The following is a 25,772-nucleotide window of genomic DNA, read 5'->3' as shown; positions in this document are numbered from 1 at the left end:
CATAGTACTGCTATCAGTTTTAAGTAAACTTAGACATATATCCTATTTTACACTGCTTTACTTTACACAATAAAGACTACTAAAATGGCTACCCTATTCTGGAGCAATGTAAGGAGGTACATTAAGAGGAAAAATGTACAAATTGAAAAAAAATTTTAACAGGGATCTAAAAAAAGAAAACTAGTCTGTCTCAATCTTTTCAAAAGAAATAACAAAAGAGCAAACTTCAATTATAAATGGCATATTACTGTGAGAAACAGTCACGAATGAAATTTACTTCAAAATTAAAAGGAATTCTAACACTAGAAACTTTCAAACCAAGAGTCCCTTCTCAATAGTTAATAGATCTATAATGAAGCTAAGCTGCCATTGACATCCTTATTTTCTCTGTAATTCCTAGAGTGGGTAGATCCAATAGTCAGGTATCAGAGTACCTCCTCCCTTGCTCTATCAGGGATTTTCCTGCCAACTCTTTGTTCTCTTCCCTTCCTGTTTCTTTGTTTCAAAAATGCATCTATGTGAGCACAAGAACTTCTATAAAAGCAAGCTTTTATTCTTCTCTGTGAAAGTATTTTCAACTGAGTCTACTAGAGCAGGGTTCCTCCAATCTTAATTCTAGACTTGATTCTGTATGAAGGAATGACAAATAAAATTGGGTTTAATTAAATGAATTCTTTCAGTTTAAAAAGAAAGGTAGGTATATTGTGAAAGGAAGATCATTATTTTGAATCAAAACCTCAGAGTGGGTTCAAGATTGGACAGCAGGAGTACAATGTAATTTTTACCTAGAATTAAGGCCAATAAAAGATTTTATTTTATTTTTTAAAAGACAATTTTCAACATTTTATAAAATCCCACTAGAGTTTACATTTCTCCAAAAATGTGGCTGAAAAGAAAATCCATCCCCTTCCAATAGTATGAGTCTAAATAAATTAAAAATCCAAGATATACCATATTTAGAAATATGTGACTAGAAATTAGATAATTAATTTTTAAAAGCATTAGCTCCAAGAAGCAGATGTTAAAAATGCCTTTAGTCAAGACATCCTACCCAGTCTTCCTCAGTAATCAGCACAATCACTTATATTAAATAGCATGCAGAAATAATTTAAAAATTTATCTATAAAATAAAGGATGTCCTTTACATTATTCTTTTCACATTCAATGACTTTGCTCAGCAAGCCTTTTCTTCATGAAGTTCAAAAAAAATGTACATATAAAGTCTAACCTATCAAATACGATGCTCCAATCTCATGGAATTTAACATTTCACTCTGTAAGTATGCAATATCCAAATCTATCTGACATAATGAAATTTCTGTTGCAGTAAATGCCTTGCTGGAAATCACATTCTTAGTCTCAATTTCAACTAATGTAGCAAACAAAATATCCTAAAGCCTTTCTACCACATAACACGTTAAATGCATGGCTGATCGTAAAGGGAAAAAAGAATGCCTTACTGTTAAAAAGGTAATTAACAATGAAGTTCTAAGTAGTCTTAGGTACTACTTTTCAGTTTTAATAACTAAAATGTAGGGGGGGAATAAAAGGTAAAAAGCACTAGAATATTCAGGGTAGGGGACTGAATCTTACATATTATTACCATAGTTAAACTCCCAATAAAAGTATAAAGAGGAAATGCAACTAAGCTTAGAAATTAGGAAAATGGAAAATTAATAAACAGCGGTAGGAAACTGATATGCAGCATCTTTGAAAGCTAAAAAATCAGAACAGCAGCAATAGAAAAGTCGAAAAGAAAAAATATTTTGCATATACATTGTACTTAAATTATTACCTATTTTAAGTTTTTTGGACTTTCAGCTGAGAATGAAGAACAACCATTTCATTCTAATAGCACTTATTTGCTTTATAAACTAATTATTTATTAATTCTTCAGTTCAGTTCAGTCACTCAGTCGTGTCCGACTCTTGCAACCCCATGGGCCGCAGCACGCCAGGCCTCCCTGTCCAACACCAACTACCAGGGTTTACCCAAACTCATGTCCATTGAGTCGGTGATGCCATCCAACCATCTCATCCTCTGTCATCCCCTTCTCCTGCCCTCAATCTTTCCCAGCATCAGGGTCTTTTCAAATGAGTCAGCTCTTTGCATCAGGTGGCCAAAGTATTGGAGTTTCAGCTTCAACATCAGTCCTTCCAATGAACACCCAGGACTGATCTCCTTTAATAAGGACTGGTGGGATCTTCTTGCAGTCCAAGGGACTCTCAAGAGTCTTCTCCAACACATTTCAAAAGCATCAATTCTTCAGCACTCAGCTTTCTTCACAGTCCAACTCTCATATCCATACATGACTACTGAAAAAACCATAGCCTTGACTAGATGGAACTTTGTTGGCAAAGTAATGTCTCTGCTTTTTAATATGCTGTCTAGGTTGGTCATAACTTTCTTTCCAAGAAGTTAAGCGTCTTTTAATTTCATAGCTGCAATCACCATCTGCAGTGATTTTGGAGCCCAAGAAAATAAAGTCAGCCACTGTCTCCACTGTTTCCCCACTGATTTGCTATGAAGTGATAGGACTGGATGCCATGATCTTAGTTTTCTGAATGTTGAGATTTAAGCCAACTTTTTCACTCTCCTCTTTCACTTTCATCAAGAGGCTCTTTAGTTCTTCACTTTCTGCCATAAGAGTTGTATCATCTGCATATCTGAGGTTATTGATATTTCTCCTGGCAATCTTGATTCCAGCTTGTGCTTCATTCAGCCCAGCATTTCGCATGATGTACTCTGCATATAAGTTAAATAAACAGGGTGACAATATACAGCCTTGACGTACTCCTTTTCCAATTTGGAACCAGTCTGTTGTTCCATGTTCAGTTCTAACTGTTGCTTCCTGACCTGCATACAGATTTCTCAAGAGGCAGGTCAGGTGGTCTGGTATTCCCATCTCTTTCAGAATTTTCCACGGTTTATTGTGATCCACAGTCAAAGGCTTTGGCATAGTCAATAAAGCAGAAATAGATGTTTTTCTGGAACTCTTGCTTTTTCAATGATTCAGCGGATGTTGGTAATTTTATCTCTGGTTCCTCTGCCTTTTCTAAAACCAGCTTGAACATCTGCAAGTTCACAGTTCACGTATTGCTGAAGTCTGGCTTGGAGAATTTTAAGCATTACTTTACTAGTGTGTGAGATGAGTGAAATTGTGCAGTAGTTTGAGCATTCTTTGGCATTGCCTTTCTTTGGGATTGGAATTAAAACTGACCTTTTCCAGTCCTGTGGCCACTGCTGAGTTTTCCAAATTTGCTGGCATACTGAGTGCAGCACTTTCACAGCATCATATTTCAGAATTTGAACGAGCTCAACTGGAATTCCATCACCTCCACTAGCTTTGTTTGTAGTGATGCTTCCTAAGGATCACTTGACTTCACGTTCCAGGATGTCTGGCTCTAGGTGAGTGATCACACCATCATGATTATCTGGGTTGTGAAGATCTTTTTTGTACAGTTCTTCTGTGTATTCTTGCCATCTCTTCTTAATATCTTCTGCTTCTGTTAGATCCATACCATTTCTGTCCTTTATTGAGCCCATCTTTCATGAAATGTTCCCTTGGTATCTCTAATTTTTTTGAAGAGATCTCTAGTCTTTCCCATTCTATTGTTTTCTTATATTTCTTTGCATTGATTGCAGAGGAAGGCTTTCTTATCTCTTCTTGCTATTCTTTGAAACTCTGCATTCAGATGGGTATATCTTTCCTTTTCTTTTCCTTTGCTTTTCGCTTCTCTTCTTTTCACAGCTATTTGTAAGGCCTCCTCAGACAGCCATTTTGCTTTTTTGCATTTCTTTTTCTTGGGGATGGTCTTGCTCCTATAGAATGTCATGAACCTCCATCCATAGTTCATCAGGCACTCTGTCTATCAGATCTAGTCCCTTAAATCTATTTCTCACTTCCCCTGTATAATCATAAAGGATTTGATTTAGGCCATACCTGAATGGTCTAGTGGTTTTCCCCCACTGTCTTCAATTTTAGTCTGAATTTGGCAATAAGGAGTTCATGATCTGAGCCACAGTCAGCTCTCAGTCTTTTTTTGCTGACTGTGTAGAGCTTCTCCATCTTTGGTTGCAAAGAATATAATCAATATGATATTGGTGTCGACCATCTGGTGATATCCATGTGTCGAGTCTTCTCTTGTGTTGTTGGCAGTGTGCTCTCTTAGCAGAATGTATTAGCCTTTGCCCTGCTTCATTCTGTACTCCAAGGCCAAATCTGCCTGTTATTCCAGGTGTTTCTTAACTTCCTACTTTTGCATTCCAGTCTCCTATAATGAAAAGGACATCTTTTTTTGGGTGTTAGTTCTAAAAGGTCTTGCAGGTCTTCATAGAACCATTCAGCTTCAGCTTCTTCAGCTTTACTGGTTGGGGCATAGACTTGGATTACCGTGATATTGAATGGTTTGCCTTGGAAACGAACAAGATCATTCTGTCGTTTTTTAGATTGCATCCAAGCACTGCAATGGCACCCTCCAGTACTCTTGCCTGGAAAATCCCATGGACGGAGGAGCCTGGTAGGCTGCAGTCCATGGGGTCGCTAAGAGTCAGACACAACTGAGCGACTTCACTTTCACTTTTCACTTTCATGCACTGGAGGAGGAAATGGCAACCCACTCCAGTGTTCTTGCCTGGAGAATCCCAGGGACAGCGGGGCCTGGTGGGCTGCCGTCTACGGGGTCGCACAGAGTCAGACACGACTGAAGCGACTTAGCAGCAGCAGCAAGTACTGCATTTCGGACTCTTTTGTTGACTTTGATGGGTACTCCATTTCTTCTAAGGGATTCCTTCCCACAGTAGTAGATATAATGGTCATCTGAGTTAAATTCACCCATTCCAGTCCATCTTAGTTCGCTGATTCCTAGAACGTTGACATTCACTCTTGCCATCTCCTGTTTGACCACTTCCAATTTGCCTTGGTTCATGGACCTAACATTCCAGGTTCCTATGCAATATTGCTCTTTACAGCAACAGACCTTGCTTCTATCACCAGTCACATCCACAAACAGGTTTTGTTTTTGCTTTGGCTCCATCTCTTCATTCTTTCTGGAGTTATTTCTCCACTGATATCCAGTAGCATATTGGGCACCTACCGACCTGGGGAGTTCATCTTTCAGTGTCCTATCTTTTTGGCTTTTCATACTGTTCATGGGTTCTCAAGGCAAGAATACTGAAGTGGTTCTGAATATAAATATATTATGTGTATACACACTATGTATAAAAACATACATAAGTTAAGTATCAAGAATAGTCACCCATATGCTCATCAATAGGACAGAATTATCACTATTAACATTTTGGCACATACAGTATGTGTGACTACACTTAAGACATATACAAAGATGTATTTACAAATGAAGATTCAAATTCTATAGAAGATGTACCTGGCCTCTTTTTTTTAACTAAAAAAGACCATGAAAGTATTCTTCAAAAATAGGATTTTATAGTTGGATAATAAGTTAATTCTCATCTTATTGAAAGGTATTGCTTTTCTGTGTTTAAAATAATGCTGTGGCAATAAAGCTGTATTTTTCTCTTTGGAATAAATACATTTCTGATAATTTCTTCAGACAGTTCTTTTGAAATGGCATTACTGAGTCAAAGATTATAAATGCTTTTAATGCTTCTGATACATATTACAAACTGACTTCAAAATGTAGTATCAACTTTCACTCTCATCAGCAATATACAAGGCCATTTATCATACCTCTAAAAACTGGGTATTATCAACTTTTTACCAATAATTTTTTAATGACAAAATTTAAGTTTTACAATAAACCAGAGAGTTTAGAAAAAAAAACACTAATACTTTACCTTCTTCAGTTGATTTTTCTTAATTCTTTCAACAGGAAGAGACTTGCCATCATGGAAGTTGGTAAGAATCACGGCAATGGCTGTCAGAGTTTTGCCCTATAAAATGTTTTACAAAGAAAAAAGGTAAGATTCTGAAACCCAGATGACCAGAAAACATTTCAAAACCAATTTTTAAATAAACTAAGAAAATATCAAACAGCATTCAGGGCCAAAGAAGTGTGCTGATTATTATGCTAAATAATATACATATTAATGAAGTTATTTCACTGATTACATTAGGAAATGTCTTACCATTCTGTATTACTGGGAGTTATTAAATAATTTACTCTAAAACACTATAAGCATCTTTGAGAAATGTTATTTTATTGAACAACTGCCATTTAAAATTTCACATTTAACCCTGAACTAATAACTTTATCATGACACCACAACTATTTGCCTGCCATATAATTCAAAGCTAACTTAAAATGATTAGTAATTCCAGTATGAACATAAGGTCATTATTTTATTAAACTTAATTTAATTTCAAAAGTTAAAGGCTACATCTTACCAATAGAGCATAAAGGACAAGATACTTCTTTTGTATTTTTTAAAAGTAGAAATATAAAAATTTTCATTATTTTCCACTATTTAGCTGAATTTATAGTGAGCAACACAGAAATAAATCTCCTTCAAGTTGGAAGCAGTGTAAAGCAGCCATTTTCAAAGTGTGGTCCATAGCTCCTAGAAGTTCCCCCTAGGACTCTTTCAGGAGTGTGTACAGTCAAAAATATTTTGATATTACTCAAACTTTGTGTTGGATATTTGTAGTAATACCACAAAATGCAATGGTGGGCAAAGCTGCTGCTGCTACCTTAGCATAAAACAAAGCAGTTGACACTGTACTATACCAGAAGTCAACGTATTTCTAACTAACACATACAGTAAAAAGAAAAAAAATGTTTTACTTGAAGAATGCTCTTGATAAAGCAGTACACATTCATTTTACCAAATCTCACCTCTTAAGTATGGATCTTTTAACTATTCTTGTAATAAGATGGGAAGAACACAAAATACTTCTTTTCCATACCAAAACATGAATGTTATCTAGAGAAAAATCACTTGAGACTGAATTGCAACTCAGCTAATTACCGTACATCATCATTTTCAAGTATCACCATTTTAACTTGAGAGAATGACTGACAACTAGTTATTTATGATTGAGCGCAGACATTTTCTTGAAAAATGAATAAAGTGAGCCTACGAACAAAGTGAGCCTATCAATTCCAAAGGAAAAAACTGACAATGTTTGTGGTTAATGATAAAATTTGAGCTTTTAACCAAAATTTATATTAGAAAACTTGTATCAACACCATAAGCACAGAAGCTTCCCAAATGTAAATGCCTTTCTAATAAGATCAGAAGTAATACCCACGAACATAAAATTTTTTATATTATATAGTGAAATGTATCAACATTTGGCAGATCTGTGTAACTCAGTGAACCAATATATTCCAAATGAGCAATACCTAATGTTACAAAATCATGCATGGGTAAAATATCCATGCAATGTGCAAGCTACACCAATGAATTTTAACAGAACAGACTATAAAAAGTTCACTGACATGATATTTAATTTTTACATTATCAGAATTTCCCTGGCAGTCTAGGGGTTAAGACTCTGCACTCCCAGTGTAGTGAGCACAGGTTCAATCCCTGGGTGGGGAACTAAGATCCTGCATGTCACATGGCACAGCCAAAAAGAAAAGTTCCACATTCTAACTATTAACCTTTAACAGGGATTTCACTGGTGGTCTGGTGGTTAAGAATCCACTTTCCAATGCAGTGGATGTGGATTCGAGCCCTGGCTGAGGAACTAAGATCCTAAATGCTCAGGGGGATCTAGGCCCATGCCCCACAACTACAGAGCCCATATATATATAGAAATTATATATATGCCACAGCTACCACTTGTGGCATATATATAATGCCACAACTACCACTACTAGACAGAAGCCCACAAGCTGTAACACTGGAGTGGGTAGCCTATCCCTTCTCCAGTGGATCTTCCCGACACAAGAATCAAACCGGAGTCTCCTGCATTGCACGTGGATTCTTTACCTGCTGAGCTACCAGGGAGGCCCTTTAATAAACTAACACTTGCTTAATTTTGATGTTCTGGCAAAGAAGATCTAGTTATCCAAAAAAACTGCATAAGTATACCTCTTTCAAATACATATCTATGTGAGGACTAATCTTCTCTGTATATCTCAATGAAAACAACAGAATGAATGAAAAAACAGGTATAAGAAATCAGCTATCGACTATTAAGCTACACATTAAAGAGACTTGCAAAAATGTAAAACAATGCCAGTTTTCTCATCAAAACTGTTTTTGTTTTGGAGTGCACTTTTCACTGAAAAATATGGTAGTTCTATTAGCAAGTAATGAGTTAAAATTAAAAATTTATTATCAAAACCAAAAAGTATAAAAACTGCTGATGTAACAAATCATGTCTTTCCTTTAATAAAACCTATAAAAGATAAGCAATCTTAAATTTCAAAAGAAAATGAGAAACATGTTTATATCATTACTGCCAATTATTTTAATTGTACCTTGGGCAAACAAGCCAAAAGAAAGAAAAAGAAGAAAAATTCAGCATTATTTTAAGTGAAAAGAAAAACTACATTCTACACTTATAGTGATATCTATTCCCATACTGGCACCAATATATTCCCATCTCTATCTACTTTAAGATTACTTCATATAAATCTTAAGTTACTGAACTTCCCTTATGCCCAGAGGAGAACAGCCTGCCTGGAAATGCAGGGGACACAGGTTCAATCCCTGGACCAGAAAGATGGCACATGCAGCAGGCTTAGCTAAGCACTACTAAGTCTGTGCTCTGAAGTCCACAAGCTGCAACTACGTAGCCTGTGTGCTGCAATTACTGAAGCCTGTGAGCTCTGGAGCCTGGGTTCCACTACAAGAGAAGCCACTACAATGAGAAGCCTGCTCACTTCAACTGGAGAGTAGCCCTTGCTCGCCACAAGAGAAAGCCTGTGTGCAGCAATAAAGAACCAGTGGAGTCAAATAAATAAAGTTAAAAAAAATCTTAGTTAAAAAATAAAATGTTAAAAAAAAATAAAAAATAAAATGTTATTAACTTAATAAAAAATGTAATTACCAAACCCATATCATCAGCTAAAATTCCTCCATGAACATTTTCTGGTCGGTCCTTTTCAGAAAAATTTGTTATTGTGTTATAGTATAAGTCACTTCGCTGTTCCCAGAATGGCGGAAGTTCTTCACTGTTTTCCCGTGAAACCATCCAAGCTAAAGCTTGTTTTTGATGTGGAAGCAATGGTGTTTCAATAGCCTATAAGAAATGTCATAAACAGAAATATAGTAAGTCCTTTCTTATAATAAACCCCACAAAGAATCTGGAAAACAGTTGATCTGATAAAAAAAAAAAGTATATATTAATGCTACATTTTAAAATTTCGAATAGTTTTAGATAGAAAATACTGGCTCAGTACCTCAGCTGGTTCCATTTCCTGAGTTTTATCATCTTCTTTTAAATCTTCAAACAATTTGTCAAACTCGGTCTTAAGCTACCATAAACAGCAACAAGAAACATAGTGAAACAAACCAATTAATAACTGCACTTAATTCAGAGACTTCTAGTCATTTAACTAAAAGAGTTGCATACCAAAAGGTACATAAAATATATTAATTCTCTGAGATACTACACTGCTCTATTACAGTTGAAAAAATATAGGCTGTAGTTTGAAGTCCTGGGTTTCAGTCACAGCTCTGTCACAAATAAACCTTTATATAACTTTGGGCAAGACATTTAACTTATATGGCCCTGTATCTTATTACGGCAAAACAAACAGAACGAACTAGATTTAGAGTGTATCTAAGGTTCCTTCTGCCATTGAAATTCTATGATTCTACTAGCTGTATTCAAACCATTTTAGCAGATCCTATCAGGTATATTTGACTTTTTCAAGTAAATGACATTACATTGATTAATACTATGATCAGAAACTTGCTATGTGCAACAAAATATTACAATAATTTCAATCTTAATGCTAATTTAGTTGGTTCTTTAAACTGATCCTGTCCCAATTTTATAGTAACATATATGTGTTATAATTACTTTTGTAAATTAGCAAATAAATACAGAGCATCAGTCCAGAAGAAACCATGCCAAGTCTAAAAGTAAGGAGAAGTAATCTGGGGTTTACCCACCAGACACAGGCTCAAGCCCTTCTAACAATGAACAGAGAAAACACACTAACTACCTTAGAATATAAAAAGGCTAACACTGGTGAGTAGAGACAAAAATTTTTTTTAATGTAATTGTGTAATTGGAAGATTGATTTCACTATTTTATATCCATTTTCCCCCAAACTGCTGCTGCTGCTGCTAAGTCGCTTCAGTCCTGTCCGACTCTGTGCGACCCCAGAGACTGCAGCCCACCAGGTTCCGCCGTCCCTGGGATTCTCCAGGCAAGAACACTGGAGTGGGTTGCCATTGCCTTCTCCAGTTCCCCCCAACTAAACCAATGTAATTCCCTGGTGGCTTAGACAGTAAAGCGTCTGCCTGCAATGTGGGAGATCCAGGTTCGATCCCTGGGTTGGGAAGATCCCCTGGAGAAGGAAATGGCAACCCACTCCAAGTACTCTTGCCTAGAAAATTCCATGGATGGAGGAGCCTGCTGGGCTACAGTCCATAGGGTCACAAAGAGTCAGACTGAGTGACTTCACATACTTCACATAACCCAATGTAATAGTATCCTGGATCACAAAGTAGACAAAAGTAAGAAAAAGACTAAGGCCTAAGATTTGGAACTAGTTTTTTGAAGCATTGAATTTGCAATCTTACTGAAGGAATAAGTTTCAAGCTTCAATTTTTTAAAAATTATGGACACTTAAAATTTTTCAGGTAATACAAAAACATCAACACTAGCACATGCATACTTATCTCATTTTTAAACATCAATCTTCAACATTTAAAATTCACTTTCAGGTTACAAAATTTTAAAAAAGAACACCTGTTCAGTTGTCATCTGTACTGCAGCATGAACTGGCATACTGTAGCTTGGTCCAGCTCTTCCGGAGCCCCAACCACTTTCCAAACTGAACCCTAAAGCTGTAATTTACAAAATGAAAAGAATACAAAATTATATTTTAGTAAATTGTTTTTAAAGCTTGTCTAATAAGCTAAATTAAAACTTTCCTTAATACACGTTTTAAACATTTTAAAGGTAAATTTCCTAGGTCATTCAAAAAATACATTAAAAGAATTGCACATGATTTGAACTTCTGAAACACAAATAATACTTTTTCATTCTCTATTAGGAAATTCTTTTTGTCTATTACTTATTAAAAAGAATGTTTAAAATCGGGGATTTCCAGGTATTACACTGGGGGAAATCTGGGGAGGGCCCTCCCTGTACATTCTTCTGTGTATGTGTGCAACCTCCTATGAATCTATTGTTACTTCAAAATAAAGAAAAAAAATTCAGGGATGTCCTTAAAAATAGTCCTAAAAAAGAACTTGGAGGCTTCAGCAATAATTAATTTAGTCAACCAAACTCAAAACTATTACTTAAGAGAATAAATGTTTTATAATTCTGGCATCTTACAGTATCAAAATAATAGTATATTAAACCCTAAACTTACATTTTGGTGCAGGTCCCAATTTAAATCCATGTTTCTTTAACTCATCTAAAACTGCTTTTCTATTTTCTTCTTTTCCCCAAAATGTCATTTGCAGAGGCATGGTAAAAGTATTGTTTGCACCAAAAGGAACTACCCTATTATAATTAAGGGAAAAAAACGAGAAGTTAGTAGAGTTATTTTTTTACATTTAATTTTAAGTCCTATTAAGAATCATGTTAAATAACTGTCACATGCAAATTTTACATGGAAGTAAAACAGAAAGAGATTGTGAAGGACAGAGAAGCCTGGAGTGCTACAGTCCACGGGGTTGCAGAGTCGGACATGATAGCAACTGATCAACCACAACAAAAAGGAACTAACTGGGCAGACTAGCAAGAAAAAGAACATGGAGGAGGACCAACAATGAGAAGGAAAGGGCAGTTTTTAGGATCAGAATGCCAGAAGAAACTAAGATGGGATAAAAGTGTTTAAATACATAAGATAACCTATTACCAAGGTTGTAAGATAAGTAAAATAGTAAGTTTACTTGAGAAGGTAGAGCTTTCACTAACAGAACCACTGTGTGTAGCAACTCAATCTGAGAAAATGGGGAATGATTTCAAAGAATTATTTCTGATTCAGGATTCACTGAAAGTTTACTCTCAACATCTGAAAAACTTGAGAAAGGAAATGAATTGAAAAAGGAGAAAACAAGTAAACAAGTGAGAAGACACTGCTAAGTATTTATCTTCCAAACAATCTACACTAAAATTTAGATCACAAATACAAATGCATATAAAATATAACCAAGGACACTGAATTTTAAAAAAGGAACAGGTGGTAAAACTAAGAAGGGATATGCCTAATTAATGCAACAGCTACTACCTGCTGCTGCTAAGTCACTTCAGTCGTGTCCGACTCTGTGCGACCCCATAGACGGCATCTCACCAGGTCCCCCGCCCCTGGGATTCTCCAGGCAAGGACACTGGAGTGGGTTGCTGTTTCTTTCTCCAATGCATGAAAGTGAAAGGTGAAAGTGAAGTCGCTCAGTCGTATCCGACTCTTAGCGACCCCATGGACTGCAGCCTACCGGGCTCCTCTGTCCATGGGATTTTCCAGGCAAGAGTACTGGAGTGGGGTGCCATTGCCTTCTCCGACTACCTAGCTCCAGTCAAATGATGTCAAGTGGAAATGAGTATCCTGCATTACCAGATCTTCCATTTATCAAGAGAAAATTTTGTAAATAATGTTTTATAATTAGGGAAAAATAATATGCATAAAATGCAGAATGTCCAGATATTTTAATACTGGAAATAACTGAAAAAATTTAAACACTGTGCAGGCAAAATCAAACTCATCTGGAACTGATCACAGCCTATCAGCTTACAACCAGATTTAAACAAACATTCCCAAACTTCTAAAACCAATACACTAAAAGGCTTTTTTTTCTCCTCAAAAAAATTAGAGATACCAAGGGAACATTTCATGCAAAGATGGGCACAATAAAGAACAGAAATGGTACAGACCTAACAGAAGCAGAAGATATTAAGAAGAGGTGGCAAGAATACACAAAAGAACTATACAAAGAAGATAACCACCAAAGATAACAAAGAAGATAAACCCAGATAACCACAATGGTGTGATCACTCACCTAGAGCAAGACATTGTGGGCAAAGTCAGGTGGGCCTTAGGAAGCATCACTACGAACAAAGCTAGTAGAAGTGATGGAATTCCAGCTGAGCTATTTCAAAGACTAAAAGATGATGCTGTGAAAGTGCTACACTCAATATGCCAGCAAATTTGGAAAACTCAGCAGTGGCCACAAGACTGGAAAAGGTCAGTTTTCATTCCAATCCCAAAGAAGGGCAATGCCAAATAATGTTCAAACTACTGCACAATTAAACTCATTTCACACATTAGCAAGGTCATGCTCAAAATGTTCCAAGCTAAGCTTCAACAGTATGTGAACCAAAAACTTCTGGATATACAAGCTGGATTTAGAAAAGGCAGAGGAACCAGAGATCAAATTGCCAAGATCCACTGGATCATAGAAAAAGCAAGAGAATTGCAGAAAAACATCTGCTTCATTGACTATGCTAAAGCCTGTATGGATCACAACAAACTAGAAAATTCTTCAAGAGATGGGAATACCAGACCACCTTACCTGCCTCCTGAGAAATATGTACACAGGTCAAGAACCAACACTCAGAACAGGACATGAAACAATCGACTGGTTCCAAACTGGGAAAGGAGTACATCAAGGCTGTATATTGTCACCCTGTTTATTTAACTTATATGCAGAGTACATCATGCAAAATGCCAGGCTGGATGAAGCACAAGCTGGAATCAAGATTGCTGGGAGAAATATGAATAACCTTACACATGCAGATAATACCATCCTTATGGCAGAAAGCAAAGAGAAACAAAAGAGCCTCTTGATGAAAGTGAAAGAGGAGTGAAAAAGCTGGCTTAAAACTCAACATTCAAAAAACTAAAATCATGGCAGACAAAAGTCCATCTAGTTAAAGCTATGGGTTTTTCCAGTAGTCACATATGGATGTGAAAGTTGGACCATAAAGAAGGCTGAGTGCTGAAGAACTGATGCTTTTGCACTGTGGTGTTGGAGAAGACAAGAGAGTCCCTTGGAGAGCAAGAAGATCAAACCAGTCATTCGTAAAGAAAATCAACCCTGAATATTCACACTGGATGAACTCATGCCAAAGCTGAAGCTCCAATACTTTGGCCAACTGATACGAAGAGCCCACTCATTGGAAAAGACCCTGATGCTGGGAAACATAGAAGCCAGGAGGAGAAGGAAACAGCAGAGGATGAGATGGTTGGATGGCATCACTGACTCAATGGACATGAGTTTGAGCAAGCTCTGGGAGGTGGTAAAGGACAGCGAAGCCTGGCGTGCTGCAGTCCATGGGGTCGAAAAGAGTCAGACATGACTGAGTGACTGAACAACAACAAAAAGGCTTTTTTCTTAAAAGATTGTGCGGACTTTCTAATATTTGAGCCAAAGTCTCTTTTTCTCCATGGTAATAATTTACCAGGAAAGTGAGGGAATAGCTATTTGATGGCTAGGGTACTGCAGGCAGATGATAAAATTAAAATATTTACTGAACATATACTAAAGGTATGGTGACAGAAGTTGTCAGAGCAACTATACATATCCTTAAATTCCAAGATCACCACAATTATTAAAACTAAACTCCAAAAGTGCATTACCCTTCAATTTGTGCCAATTTGTTGTCCATGATATAGGCCAAGGCAGCTGCAAGATCTTTCTTTATATGACCAACCTGATTTCCATTCACATTGTTTACTTTAATTGCATTCTTATCATAGGGGTTAGTCGGCTCTCGTTGTAATGCAACCATTTCATTATTATTAACCTAATAAAAATAAACAGATATGTTGTAAATAATATATGATAGATTTCTTCATTGTACTTTATCTGGGATTTCCATTCATTTTTTTAATGCTTGCTGAATAACACCACACATAAGAAATGTACATTTTCTTAGACTCATATTTCTATAGAAATATTAGAGAATATATTTTAAAATAACTCTTTTGCAGTATTTTCCTAATTTACATTAATTGGAAAGTTAACAAATCCTTGATATATAAAAGGTATAATCAAAACTAACAGATACACATTATATAAAATTCCCAACATAACTTCAAAAACAGATAATCTCTTGAATGCTTATTACATACCAAACACTGTTCTAAGTACCTTATATGGATTGGCTTTCAAAATTGTCACAACCCTACTGATAGGTCTTATCATTATCTCCATCTTGCAGATGAAGACACTAAAACACAGGAAAGTTAAGTAACTTGTCCAAGGTCATAAAGTTAATAAGTAGCAGAGCTTAGAATTTGAATCCAGCAGGCTGGTTCCTAAGCCTAAGTTCTCCAGAATCTGAAAGGGGAAAAAGGTATTAATTGTAAGTCCAATTGGAAGTGGATCAAGAAAACACATCCAGCCTTCAACTCCTACCATTATCTGATCCCACTTAATTAAAAACTACCAATTTTCTAATTGAAAGATTTCCAAAAATTGTCTCTTCCATAAAAGCAATAAAAAATCTGGCAAAAACTGAATCAACTTTTTCAGAACTCTGGAAACTAACCTAAGTGTCACAGAAACCTGGGGAGTCTTAATTCAAGAAAACAGCTGAATATGAATGCCCTAGTCTCATCTCCAGCTCTCAGTTCATGAGAGCCTTTTAAAATAGAACAACCTGCCAGAATTCTCAGTACAGCCTGGTAGTTACCAGAGTAAGCATACTGAAGCAGAATCTTTCAAAGACTCATTTCTATAGAATTGTCATTTGACCGGTATGGTGGTTCTCTAGAAGACTTTCACTTACAAAGCTGTTTCTGCTTGACCTCTGAACTCATCCAATACATAAAACCTTCTTCCTTGGGTGGGTGTTTATAAAAAACAATTTTACAGGGACCTCCCTGGTGGTCCAGTGGTTAAGACTCCACACTCCCAACACAGGGGCCCAAGTTCAATCCCTGGTTAGGGAACTACACCCAACATGCCACAACTAAGAACTAGTACAGCCACGTAAATAAATAAAAATATATTTTTTTAAAATTTATAAGCAATGATTAATAGCTGAGGCAAACAAAACAATAACCAAAGAGTTTAAAAGGAAAAAGCGGAAAATAAGATGTCCATAGGGGCTTTGAAAAGCTCCAGCATATTCCTGGAAATCTAGAAGGGCAAAAGCAAGCACATGGCTATTTGCATGCCCAGCATTGTGCACATGTTCAAGAAAGACCTGAGAGGCCCTAAACTCTTACCTCTGGCTAAACTTGAAGATCTGAACAGGCAGAAAATAAAGGCTAAGGCACAGTTGTCGACTATCAGTCTGAGTGTCGAAGGAGTGCCCCAAATGCACACAGGTCCTCTCAGTAAAGACTGGGAAATTTACTGGTTCTAATTCAATCATTAGCTGACCACTAAGCTAACCAAATACAGCTATCAGTCGCCACAGACAGCAAAAACTTTTACAAGGTTAATTTAGAAAAGTTACTAAACAAACAACAATTACTAAAATCAATAACCACCAGCAACTATGGGGAGAAGGAAGAATGTGATTTTGAAAGTTGCCACATTATTTTTGTTGTTGTTCACATTCTTTATCTCACGTAGATTATTAACTGAAGTATAGTTGATTTACACTGCTGTGGTAGTTTCAGGTGTAGAGCAGTGATTCAGTTATACATATATATGTGTGTGTATATATATATACATACCGGAGAAGGCAATGGCACCCCACTCCAGTACTCTTGCCTGGAAAATCCCATGGACAGAGGAGCCTGGTAGGCTGCAGTCCATGGAGTCGCTAGGAGTCAGACACAACTAAGCGACTTCACTTTCACTTTTCACTTTCATGCATTGGAGAAGGAAATGGCAACCCACTCCAGTGTTCTTGCCTGGAGAATCCCAGGGACGAGGGAGCCTGATGGGCTGCCGTCAATGGGGTCGCACAGAGTCGGACACGACTGAAGTGACTTACCATAGCACAGCATAGCATATATACATACACACATATTTATATATATAAAATCTATTATTTTTCATATTCTTTTCACTTAAAAGTCATTACAAAATATTGTGTACCATTCCCTGGGCTATATGGTAGGTCCTTCTTGGTTCTATAGTAGTGTGTACATTTTAATCCCAAACTCCTAATTTCTCTCTCCCCAAACTTCCCCTTTGGTAACTATGTCTTTGGACCTATTTCTGTTTTGTAAATAAGTTCATTTTTATCTTTTTTTTTTAGATTCCATGTATAAGTGATATCATATAATACTTGTCTTTCTCTGTCAGGTTTACTTCACTTAGCATGATAATCTTTAGGTCCATCCATGTTGCTGCAAATGGCCTTATTTCATTCTTTCTTATGGCTGCGTAATATTGCATTGTACAGATATACTACATTTTCTTTATCCATCCATTTGTTGATTGACATTTAGGTTGCTTCCATGTCCTGGCTACTGAAAATACCACTGCAATGAACATTAGGTTGCACAAATCTTTTCAAATTATAGTTTTCCTCAGATATATGTCCAGGAGTGGGACTGCAGGATATGATTTACAGTTGTCACATTATGCAAAGTGTCTAATTTTCAACAACCAAAAAAAACATGAGACATGCAAAGAAATGAGAAAGTATATCCACACATAGGAAAAATGCTATCAATTACCTATCCCCCAGGAAGTACAGATAACAACTAGAAAAAACTTAAAGTTTTAATTTTAAATATGTTCAAAGACCTAAAGCAAACCATTTCTAAATAACTAAAGGAAAGCATGAGAAATTTCCTGACATACAGAAATCTGGAGTCAAAAAAGTACATAGTTAACGAAGTTTAAAATTCACTAGAGAGGACCAAACAGCAGATATGAGCAGGCAGAAGAAAGAATCAGTAAAGCTGATGATAGGTCAATTGAGACTATAATGTCTGAGGAAAAGTTAGAGGAACAGAAAGAAAAAAGAATGAAGAAACATGAACAGATCCTATGGGACAATAGCAGCATACCAACACACACAGAATCTCAGAAGGAGAGAAGAAAAAAAGGTAGAGAATACATGTGAAGAAGTCATAGCCAAAAACTTCCCAAATTTGATGAGAAAAACATTAATCTACATATTTAAGAAACTGAACAAATTCCAGGTAGAAAACACTTAGACTTCAAACCCAGACACATCATAATCAAACTGTGGAAAGAACACTGAAAACAACAGAAAGAAGCAACTCGTCACATACAGGGGCTCCTCAAGAAGATTAACAATTGATTTCTCACCAGAAACCATAGAGGCCAGAATACAGTGGGATAACTTCTCAAAGTGCTAAAAGGAAAAAAATCAACCAAGAATTCTTTATCTGGCAAAACTATCCTTCAAAAATAAAGAAGAAATTAAGACTTCCCAGACAAACAAAAACTGAGAGAATCTATCACTTGCTGACTGCCCCACAAGAAATATTAAAAGACCTTCAGGCTGAAATCAAAGCCACTAGACAGTAACATTTGTGAATATATGAAGAAATAAAAAGCACAAGTAAAGGTAAAAGTAAACACAGGTAATGTAAAAGACAGTATGAAATTTCTGGTTGTAACTTTTTTCTCCTCACTGATTTAAAAGGACATATAACAATCATTTTAAACCTGTACTGATGAATATACAATGTATATAAAGATTTAATTTGTATGATAACAGCACAGAAGAGTGGGGAAGAAGACAATGGAACTATTTTAAAGCAAAGTTTTTATAAACAATTAAAAGTAAGTTGGCACAAATCCAAACTTATGAATTAAGATAACTACAATTCCCATGGGCATTAGTAGTTAGTAGTAGTTTCTTAGTAGTACGAAACAACTCAAAATATAGAACAAAAGAAACAAGAAGGGAACTATTATATATTTAACACAAAAGAAGACAGTAATGGAGGCCAGACCCAAGGGTTATATATTGCATGATTCTTTTTATATGAAATGTCTAAAGTAAGTAAATCCACAGAAACAGAACATAAATTAATGGATGCCATGGGCTAAGAGAAGAGAGAAATAAGGAGTGATTACTTATAATAGTAATGCTGCTGCTGCTAAGTCACTTCAGTAGTGTCTGACTCTGTGCGACCCCATAGACGGCAGCCCACCAGGCTCCCCCGTCCCTGGGATTCTCCAGGCAAGAACACTGGAGTGGGTTGCCATTTCCTTCTCCAATGCATGAAAGTGAAAAGTGAAAGGGAAGTCGCTCAGTCGTGTTCGACTCTGTGTGACCCCATGGACTACCGCCTACCAGGCTCCTCCGTCCATGGGATTTTCCAGGTAAGAGTACTGGAGTGGGGTGCCATTGCCTTCTCTGTATAATAGTATACTATAAAAGTAATAGTATAAAGTTTTTTGGAATGATGAAAATATTTTGGAATCAGACAGTGGGGATTCAACCTTGTGAATATCTAAAAACCACTGAATTGTATACTTAAAAATGATAAATTTTATGGTACGTGAATTACCTCAATTCTTTAAATTGCCTGAAAAATATGCAGGAAAGCTGCTTAAATCTCCCAGTATCTGTCTACTGACTTAAGAGACTACAGTCTGACTATCCAGATTATCAGACAAATATTACTCCTTCAAGATATTCTGTGAGGCATAACTCTGTTTTCTACCACCCCACCTTCCCCATGCCACTATTAAAGCATGATCTTCTTTAAACCATATTAATGCAAATTACAGGAAATATATAACCAAAAAGTAGGGCAAAATGTGGAGACTATAAAAACAAAGAAAATATGATCCAAGCACAAGACAAAAAAGGCTATATTAAAACAAGATTAAGACAACAAAAAGAATAAGGACTAATTATAACAGTATTTTTAGACAAGAAATAATCTACTTTATTATAAAGACTTTGAAGGGTCAAGAAATTAAAAATGTAAACATAAGCAAATGGAAAACATTTTTAAAGTTAAAAATGTATAATGCCAATATTAAATAACAAAACCTAGGAGATACAGCCAATGCAGTACTTTGAAGAAAATTTAAAAGATTAAAAGCTTTTATTATTAAAATTAAGCATTCAAATCAAGAATCCAAAAATAAAATAAAATGAACCTAAGGAAAATAGGATAGCAGAATATATAAATCAATGAAGAAAGATGATAATCATTAAAAAAAAATTCAAGAAAGATTACAAGAAAAGATGAAACAGATAAATCTCTATTGAGGCTAATCAATAAAAAATAAGAATAGACACAAATACATAACACAAACAATGAAAACAGGAATACAACCATAAACATAGTCAAAATATTTTTAAATATAAATGACTATTATGCAAATTTTGTGGCAATAAATTTGAAAATATAAATGGACGCTTTTCGATAAAAATATAAATTGCCGAAACTGACTCAAGAAGTATCTTAATTATGTTGTTTGAATGAAACCAGACTTAAAAAGTACATATTGTATAATTCAACGCATATGAAGCTCTTGAGAATTCCCTGGCAGTCTAGTGGTTAGGACTCCATGCTTCCACTGCAGGGGTCACAGGTTTGACCCCTGGGCATGGAACTAAGATCCCACATGACTCAGGGAACACCAAAAAAAAACAAAAAATAAAATAATGTATATGAAGTTCTAGAACAGGCTAAACCATCTACAGTGATAGAAATCAGACTGGTGGTTCTTAGGGCAAAGGCAGGGATGAATGACTGCAACAGAATACAAGGGAACTTTCAGAGGTAATGGAAATGATCTATATGTTGATGGGGTAATGATTATTAGGTATATATATTTGTTTAAAACTCAGAATCATGTATTTACAATGTTTGCATTTAAAAAATATATATAAATCACATCTCAATAAAGCATAAAAAAGTTGAAAATAATAAATAATAAAAAAGTATACAAAGATAAATACCTCAATTTTTATTTCAATATTTTTATCAGTGATCAACTCCAAAATGTCCATCAAGAAAATAAAAGATACAATAAATATTTGTATTGAAAAGACATTATTCCTAATATTTTACTTTAAAAAAGGTGATAATATATATAATACGACCCTCATTTTTGTTAATATATAATAAGATTGCAATTTATATGCATATGCTCTCAAAGTGTGGAAGACATAACAAAGTAAGTTGTGGTTCTGGACTGAGGGAGACTTACTATTTTTTCTTTTAGCCATTTTAAAATAATAAATGTGTAGTACTTATAAAATAATACACACTTTATAAAATTAAAAAATTAAGCAATAATAAATTTTAGTCAGTCCAAATCAGCCCATCACATTTTTAATAGCTTACCAGTGTCATAGAAATTATTCTAAGATCAACAAATAGTGATTGTTCTATAATAAAAAACAACCATGATTTAATGGTTGTTTAAATTTAAAAACAATATTTAGTTTGGAAAAATTTCACAAATCTAAAATAGGAAAGTTCTGAAATGAGTATGAGAGCTGGAGAACAGATGGGATACATGAACTGAGAACTGACAGACTTCAGGAAAAAAACAGAAAAGAAAAACTACTTCAGAATTAAAGAATAGGGACTCCCCTGGTGGTCCAATGGTTATGACTCTGTGCTTCCATTGAAGGAGCACAAGTTCAAAGCCTGGTTGGGGAACTAAGATTCTGCCTGTCACACAGTGTAGTCAAAAAAAAAAAAAGTAGTATACAGAATTAAAGAATAAAGTAGAAAGAACACAAAAGTGAACACATCTTGTTAAAAAAAAAATGGTAAGGGAAATAAATGATGAAAAGAGTAAAGTGAAAAAACATGATAAAAATGACCTCAGAGGAAGTAATTGGCATATGTATATGCACAGAAGATCTAATACAGAAAGAGTAGAATGGAGTACTCTGAAGAAAAAAACAAGCTTTGAAACAAAAACCATTTAAAACTATAATTAGGACTTTCCTAGTGGTCCAGTGGTTAAGAATCTGCCAATGCAAGGAACACGGGTTTGATTTCTGGTCTGCGAAGATCCCACTTGTTGAGGGGCAACTAGGCCTGTATGCCACAATTACTGAGACTGCACTCTAGAGACTGTGCTCCGAAACAAGAAAAGTCACCGCAGTGAGAAGCCCAGGTACCACAACTACATAAAGTCCATGCACAGCAACGAAGATCCACGGCAGCCAAAAAAAGAAAAACTATAATTAAAGTTTTCTGAAACAGAAGAAAACAGTTACAGAACAATCAACACTAAGACATTCCCTAATGAAAATTACGGGACTTCTAATTCACTTATATAGGAGAGAAATTATATTGGCATTTCACCAACAATATCTTATACAACGTCAAGATAGCATAGGCTTCCCTGGTGGCTCAATAGGGAAGAGTCCACCTCCAATGCAGGAGACATAAGTTCAGTCCTTGATATCAGAGCCCAGGAACCACAACTCCTGAGCCCACTTGCCCCAGCAATTGAAGCTCATGCATCCCAGAGCACATGCTCTGCAATAAGAGAAGCCACCACAATGAGAAACCTGTGCACCACAACTAAAAAGTTGCCCCCACTCTCTGCAACTAGAGAAAAGTCCATGCAGCAACAAAGATACTTCACAGGCAAAAATAAATGCAATTTTTTTTAAAAAGATATCATGGATAGAAAATATGAGTCAAGGATTTTATATTCAACCAAACTGTCCTTGAAGCGTATCACAATTACAAATATACAAAATCTCAGGAAATATTGTTGCTTCTTAAGGAATCTCCTAGACAACACACTTCAACACATTTCAGACAACCACAAAATGATTTGAGAAGCTCTAACATTATAAAGAAAATACGAGAGGACAAAACACTAGACAAATGGAATTCTTCCCCAAGGAATCTCCTGCAGAACATACTTTACACAACCAAAAAATGATTTGAGAAGCTTCAACATAAGAAAAATATGGGAGAATGAAAGAACTGGTAAATCAAATTTCCATAGAACAATATAAGCAGCTTATGCAATAAATCAATGACATAAAACAAAGAGTAGGGAGGTGATTTACATAACAACCAAAGATACTATTATTAACTTGTTTTGATCCTAATTCAAAAAAAATTAATTATAAAAAGACATTTTAACCAATTAAGAAAACTGGTCATGTATTAGCTATTGGATATAACAGGGAATTATTATTAATTTTGCTAAGTACAACAATGATGTAAGAAAATGTCTGACATTTTTTAGAGATACACACTTAAATGTGTAAAGTGATACAGTTGGAATTTTTAGTACCAAAGGAAAAAAGTGATGAAGCAAATGTGCAAAAAAATTGTTAACTACTGAATCTGGATCATGGGTACATGGAAGTTTACTGTATTATTCTACTTTTATGCCTATCTGAAATTTTTCAAAATTAAAAAAACTAGAGATATACCATGCAGATAACACAGAGGCATACTAGGCAACCATAACAAAGACAACTGTTTTCTCTGTCTTTGTCTCTGTTCTCTCACTCACACACACACACAAAGCAGAGAATAGAGACACAAAAAGAGAAACACAGGAAGAAAGAAAAGGACCTAAAAAAGACAAGTCCCATATGTAGCATGAAATGATCTTCCTAACTTAAAAAAAAAAAAGTGTAGAAATGGGCTCAGGGACAGGAGAAGAGAAAACAATTAACTGATTTAGAAGTCACTTTGCAAACAGTTATCTATGCTTTTTGGGCAAATCATTTAACCTTCCTGAGCTTTAGTTCTTCAGTTCCTGAAATGGGATAATAAGTGTTCCATCCACCACAGAGACAGTGTAGTGATCAAATGAGACTACACAGGAAACAGTGCTTTGTATACTGTAACCATGATATAAAAGAAATAGAACATTAATAATTATTTGTTATCTCTTGCCCAGATATATTTCAATTATTTAAATATTTACTGCACATATCACCTAATTCTTATTTTCTAGGTTAATAACATCACATCACATCAACTTAATATCTAATACTATACTCACTACTCCTGTGTAGTAGCGTAGTCCAACAACATGGCCTCTCAAAGTTCCAAATAAAACTGAATCTAACTCTTCATCACTTGTTAGGAAGTCATCTGGAGGAATAATATCTTGAAATTCAAAACGAGGAAAGAAAGTTGGATATGAGAGGCGTGGAAAATTTCCATGGACTCCATACTGGACAGTCTGCAAGTACTTCCAAACAGGATCTCTATTAAAAAAAGGGGGGGGGGGGCACAAAAATATAATATTTAACCAAACAGTCCTCAAAGACCATACCATATTTAAAAGCCAATTGCTTTCTCACACTTTATTTCAACAAAAAAAATCTAATATGGGAAGTGCTGTACAGAGATGAATCTGCTCTGGCTAAAGCAAGGATTGGAGTGAGTGGGGGAGGTTTCTAGAAACCCTACCTGTTCAATAATGCGTCTTCTACCCACAGGTATTCAAAGTGAAAACACCAATAAGGGTTCACAAACCTTTCTTAGTCACAATCACCTACTTGAACTGAAAAATTATGTGATGTCTGTAATTAATTTTACACCAAAATTTCAATATTGAGCTAGAAGAAACTCGAAAATATAGAACTATTTTTTACATGAAGCCACTTACAGCTTTACAAATAATACATTCAGCATCCATTACTCGAATTCCCTTCGAAGAGAACCCTTCTTTTATTCAGGTATCTAAACCGTGCCATCATGGGAAGCTTACCCCAAGCCTCCCACTCCCGTTGGTTAAAGGGTAACCTCAACCCTTAGATCGAGAACTGTTTCCGGAACGAATATGTAAACCGAATCGGACAATGAAAACTAAAAGGCAGCTGGCTGGGGCCTTCCAGAAAGCTTCCACTTTTCTGGAATGGATAGAAGCTATTTCCCTGCGTTTTCCTCGAACGTCGCGAACACCGCTTTTGGCTCCTCTGCAGATAGATATCTGCACGTCTGTGCATACACATCAACTGCGAGGTGCTTGGGGAGAAGCTGTCTTACCCAGCCCTTTCTGCCGAGCACAATGCCCAGCGCACAGTGGGTACCTGATAGGTGTTTCGTGGAATAAAGCACAGGTTGAGACCCCGGGTAAGGAGTGAGCTTAGAGCCCCAGGTTCCCCAAATCCCTTGACAGATATTTCCCCAAGGCTCTAGCAGGAGACTCGCCCGAGGATCCTCCCCTCTGCATTTATTTCTCCCGCGGCTATACGAGCCGCCAGCAGGACGAACAGCAGTTGCACAGCTCGCACCCCGAAGGAGAAGGAAACGCTGGGAAGGTCAGGTTCATTTCAGAACTCCGCTAGACGGTTACCGCCGGCGCCCCACCCCCCCCCCCCCTCCGCCCCCTTCACCTCTTGAACATCCAGGACATGGCGCTGAGTGCGTGACGAGCGGAACACTCAGACGCCCAGGATCGTTCTCAAGCCGCCTAAATAAGCCTCCTTCCAGGCCTCGCGGCCGAAAAGCCGGTGACAAGTTCCGAGCGCCGGAGCGACAGCCTACTCCACGAGAGTAAGACGCCCCGAAATCTGGTCAGACGTCTACAGTACCGTCTGCTTCCAGCAACAATTTGAGTGACTAGCGACGCATTGTGACTGGCATCCGGAAAGTCCAATCCCAAGGAGGGACCTACGGAGGTAAACCAATCAAAGCAAAGGAGGGAGGGTAACTCCGCCCCGCGCAGCGATTCAAAGACTGGGGGGTGGTCCCAGCTGCAAGAGTGGTTCCATCCGGGTTCTTCCCCGCCTGCAAGACAGGGCGCGGGAAAGCCACGCGGGCCCAGTAGCACGAGTGTGGTGTTCAAGGCATCCGC

The 25,772-nt window shown here is 36.5% G+C and overlaps 1 protein-coding gene across 2 annotated transcripts in view; it reads right to left on the bottom strand.

Annotated features, from left to right (window-relative positions):
* The window catches only part of HLTF (helicase like transcription factor), a 63,508-nt gene extending 37,971 nt beyond the window's left edge, over nt 1-25,537 (bottom strand). For both annotated transcript variants that reach the window (XM_070374835.1, XM_070374838.1), the window contains exons 1-8: nt 25,312-25,537; nt 23,970-24,177; nt 14,699-14,865; nt 11,489-11,622; nt 10,858-10,955; nt 9,335-9,409; nt 8,983-9,174; nt 5,817-5,912 (exon numbers count right to left, since the gene is read on the bottom strand). In XM_070374835.1, the coding sequence (XP_070230936.1) occupies nt 5,817-5,912; nt 8,983-9,174; nt 9,335-9,409; nt 10,858-10,955; nt 11,489-11,622; nt 14,699-14,865; nt 23,970-24,177; nt 25,312-25,331 (990 nt within the window). In that variant the 5' untranslated portion in view covers nt 25,332-25,537. The remainder of the gene's footprint in view (nt 1-5,816; nt 5,913-8,982; nt 9,175-9,334; nt 9,410-10,857; nt 10,956-11,488; nt 11,623-14,698; nt 14,866-23,969; nt 24,178-25,311) is intronic.
* Between the last annotated feature and the right edge of the window lie 235 nt (nt 25,538-25,772).

The sequence above is a fragment of the Bos mutus genome, chromosome 1, assembly GCF_027580195.1.
Source record: "Bos mutus isolate GX-2022 chromosome 1, NWIPB_WYAK_1.1, whole genome shotgun sequence".
NCBI lineage: Eukaryota > Metazoa > Chordata > Mammalia > Artiodactyla > Bovidae > Bos > Bos mutus.
The sequence above is the reverse complement of the archived record's forward strand: the minus strand, read 5'-3'. Positions and strand labels throughout refer to the sequence as shown.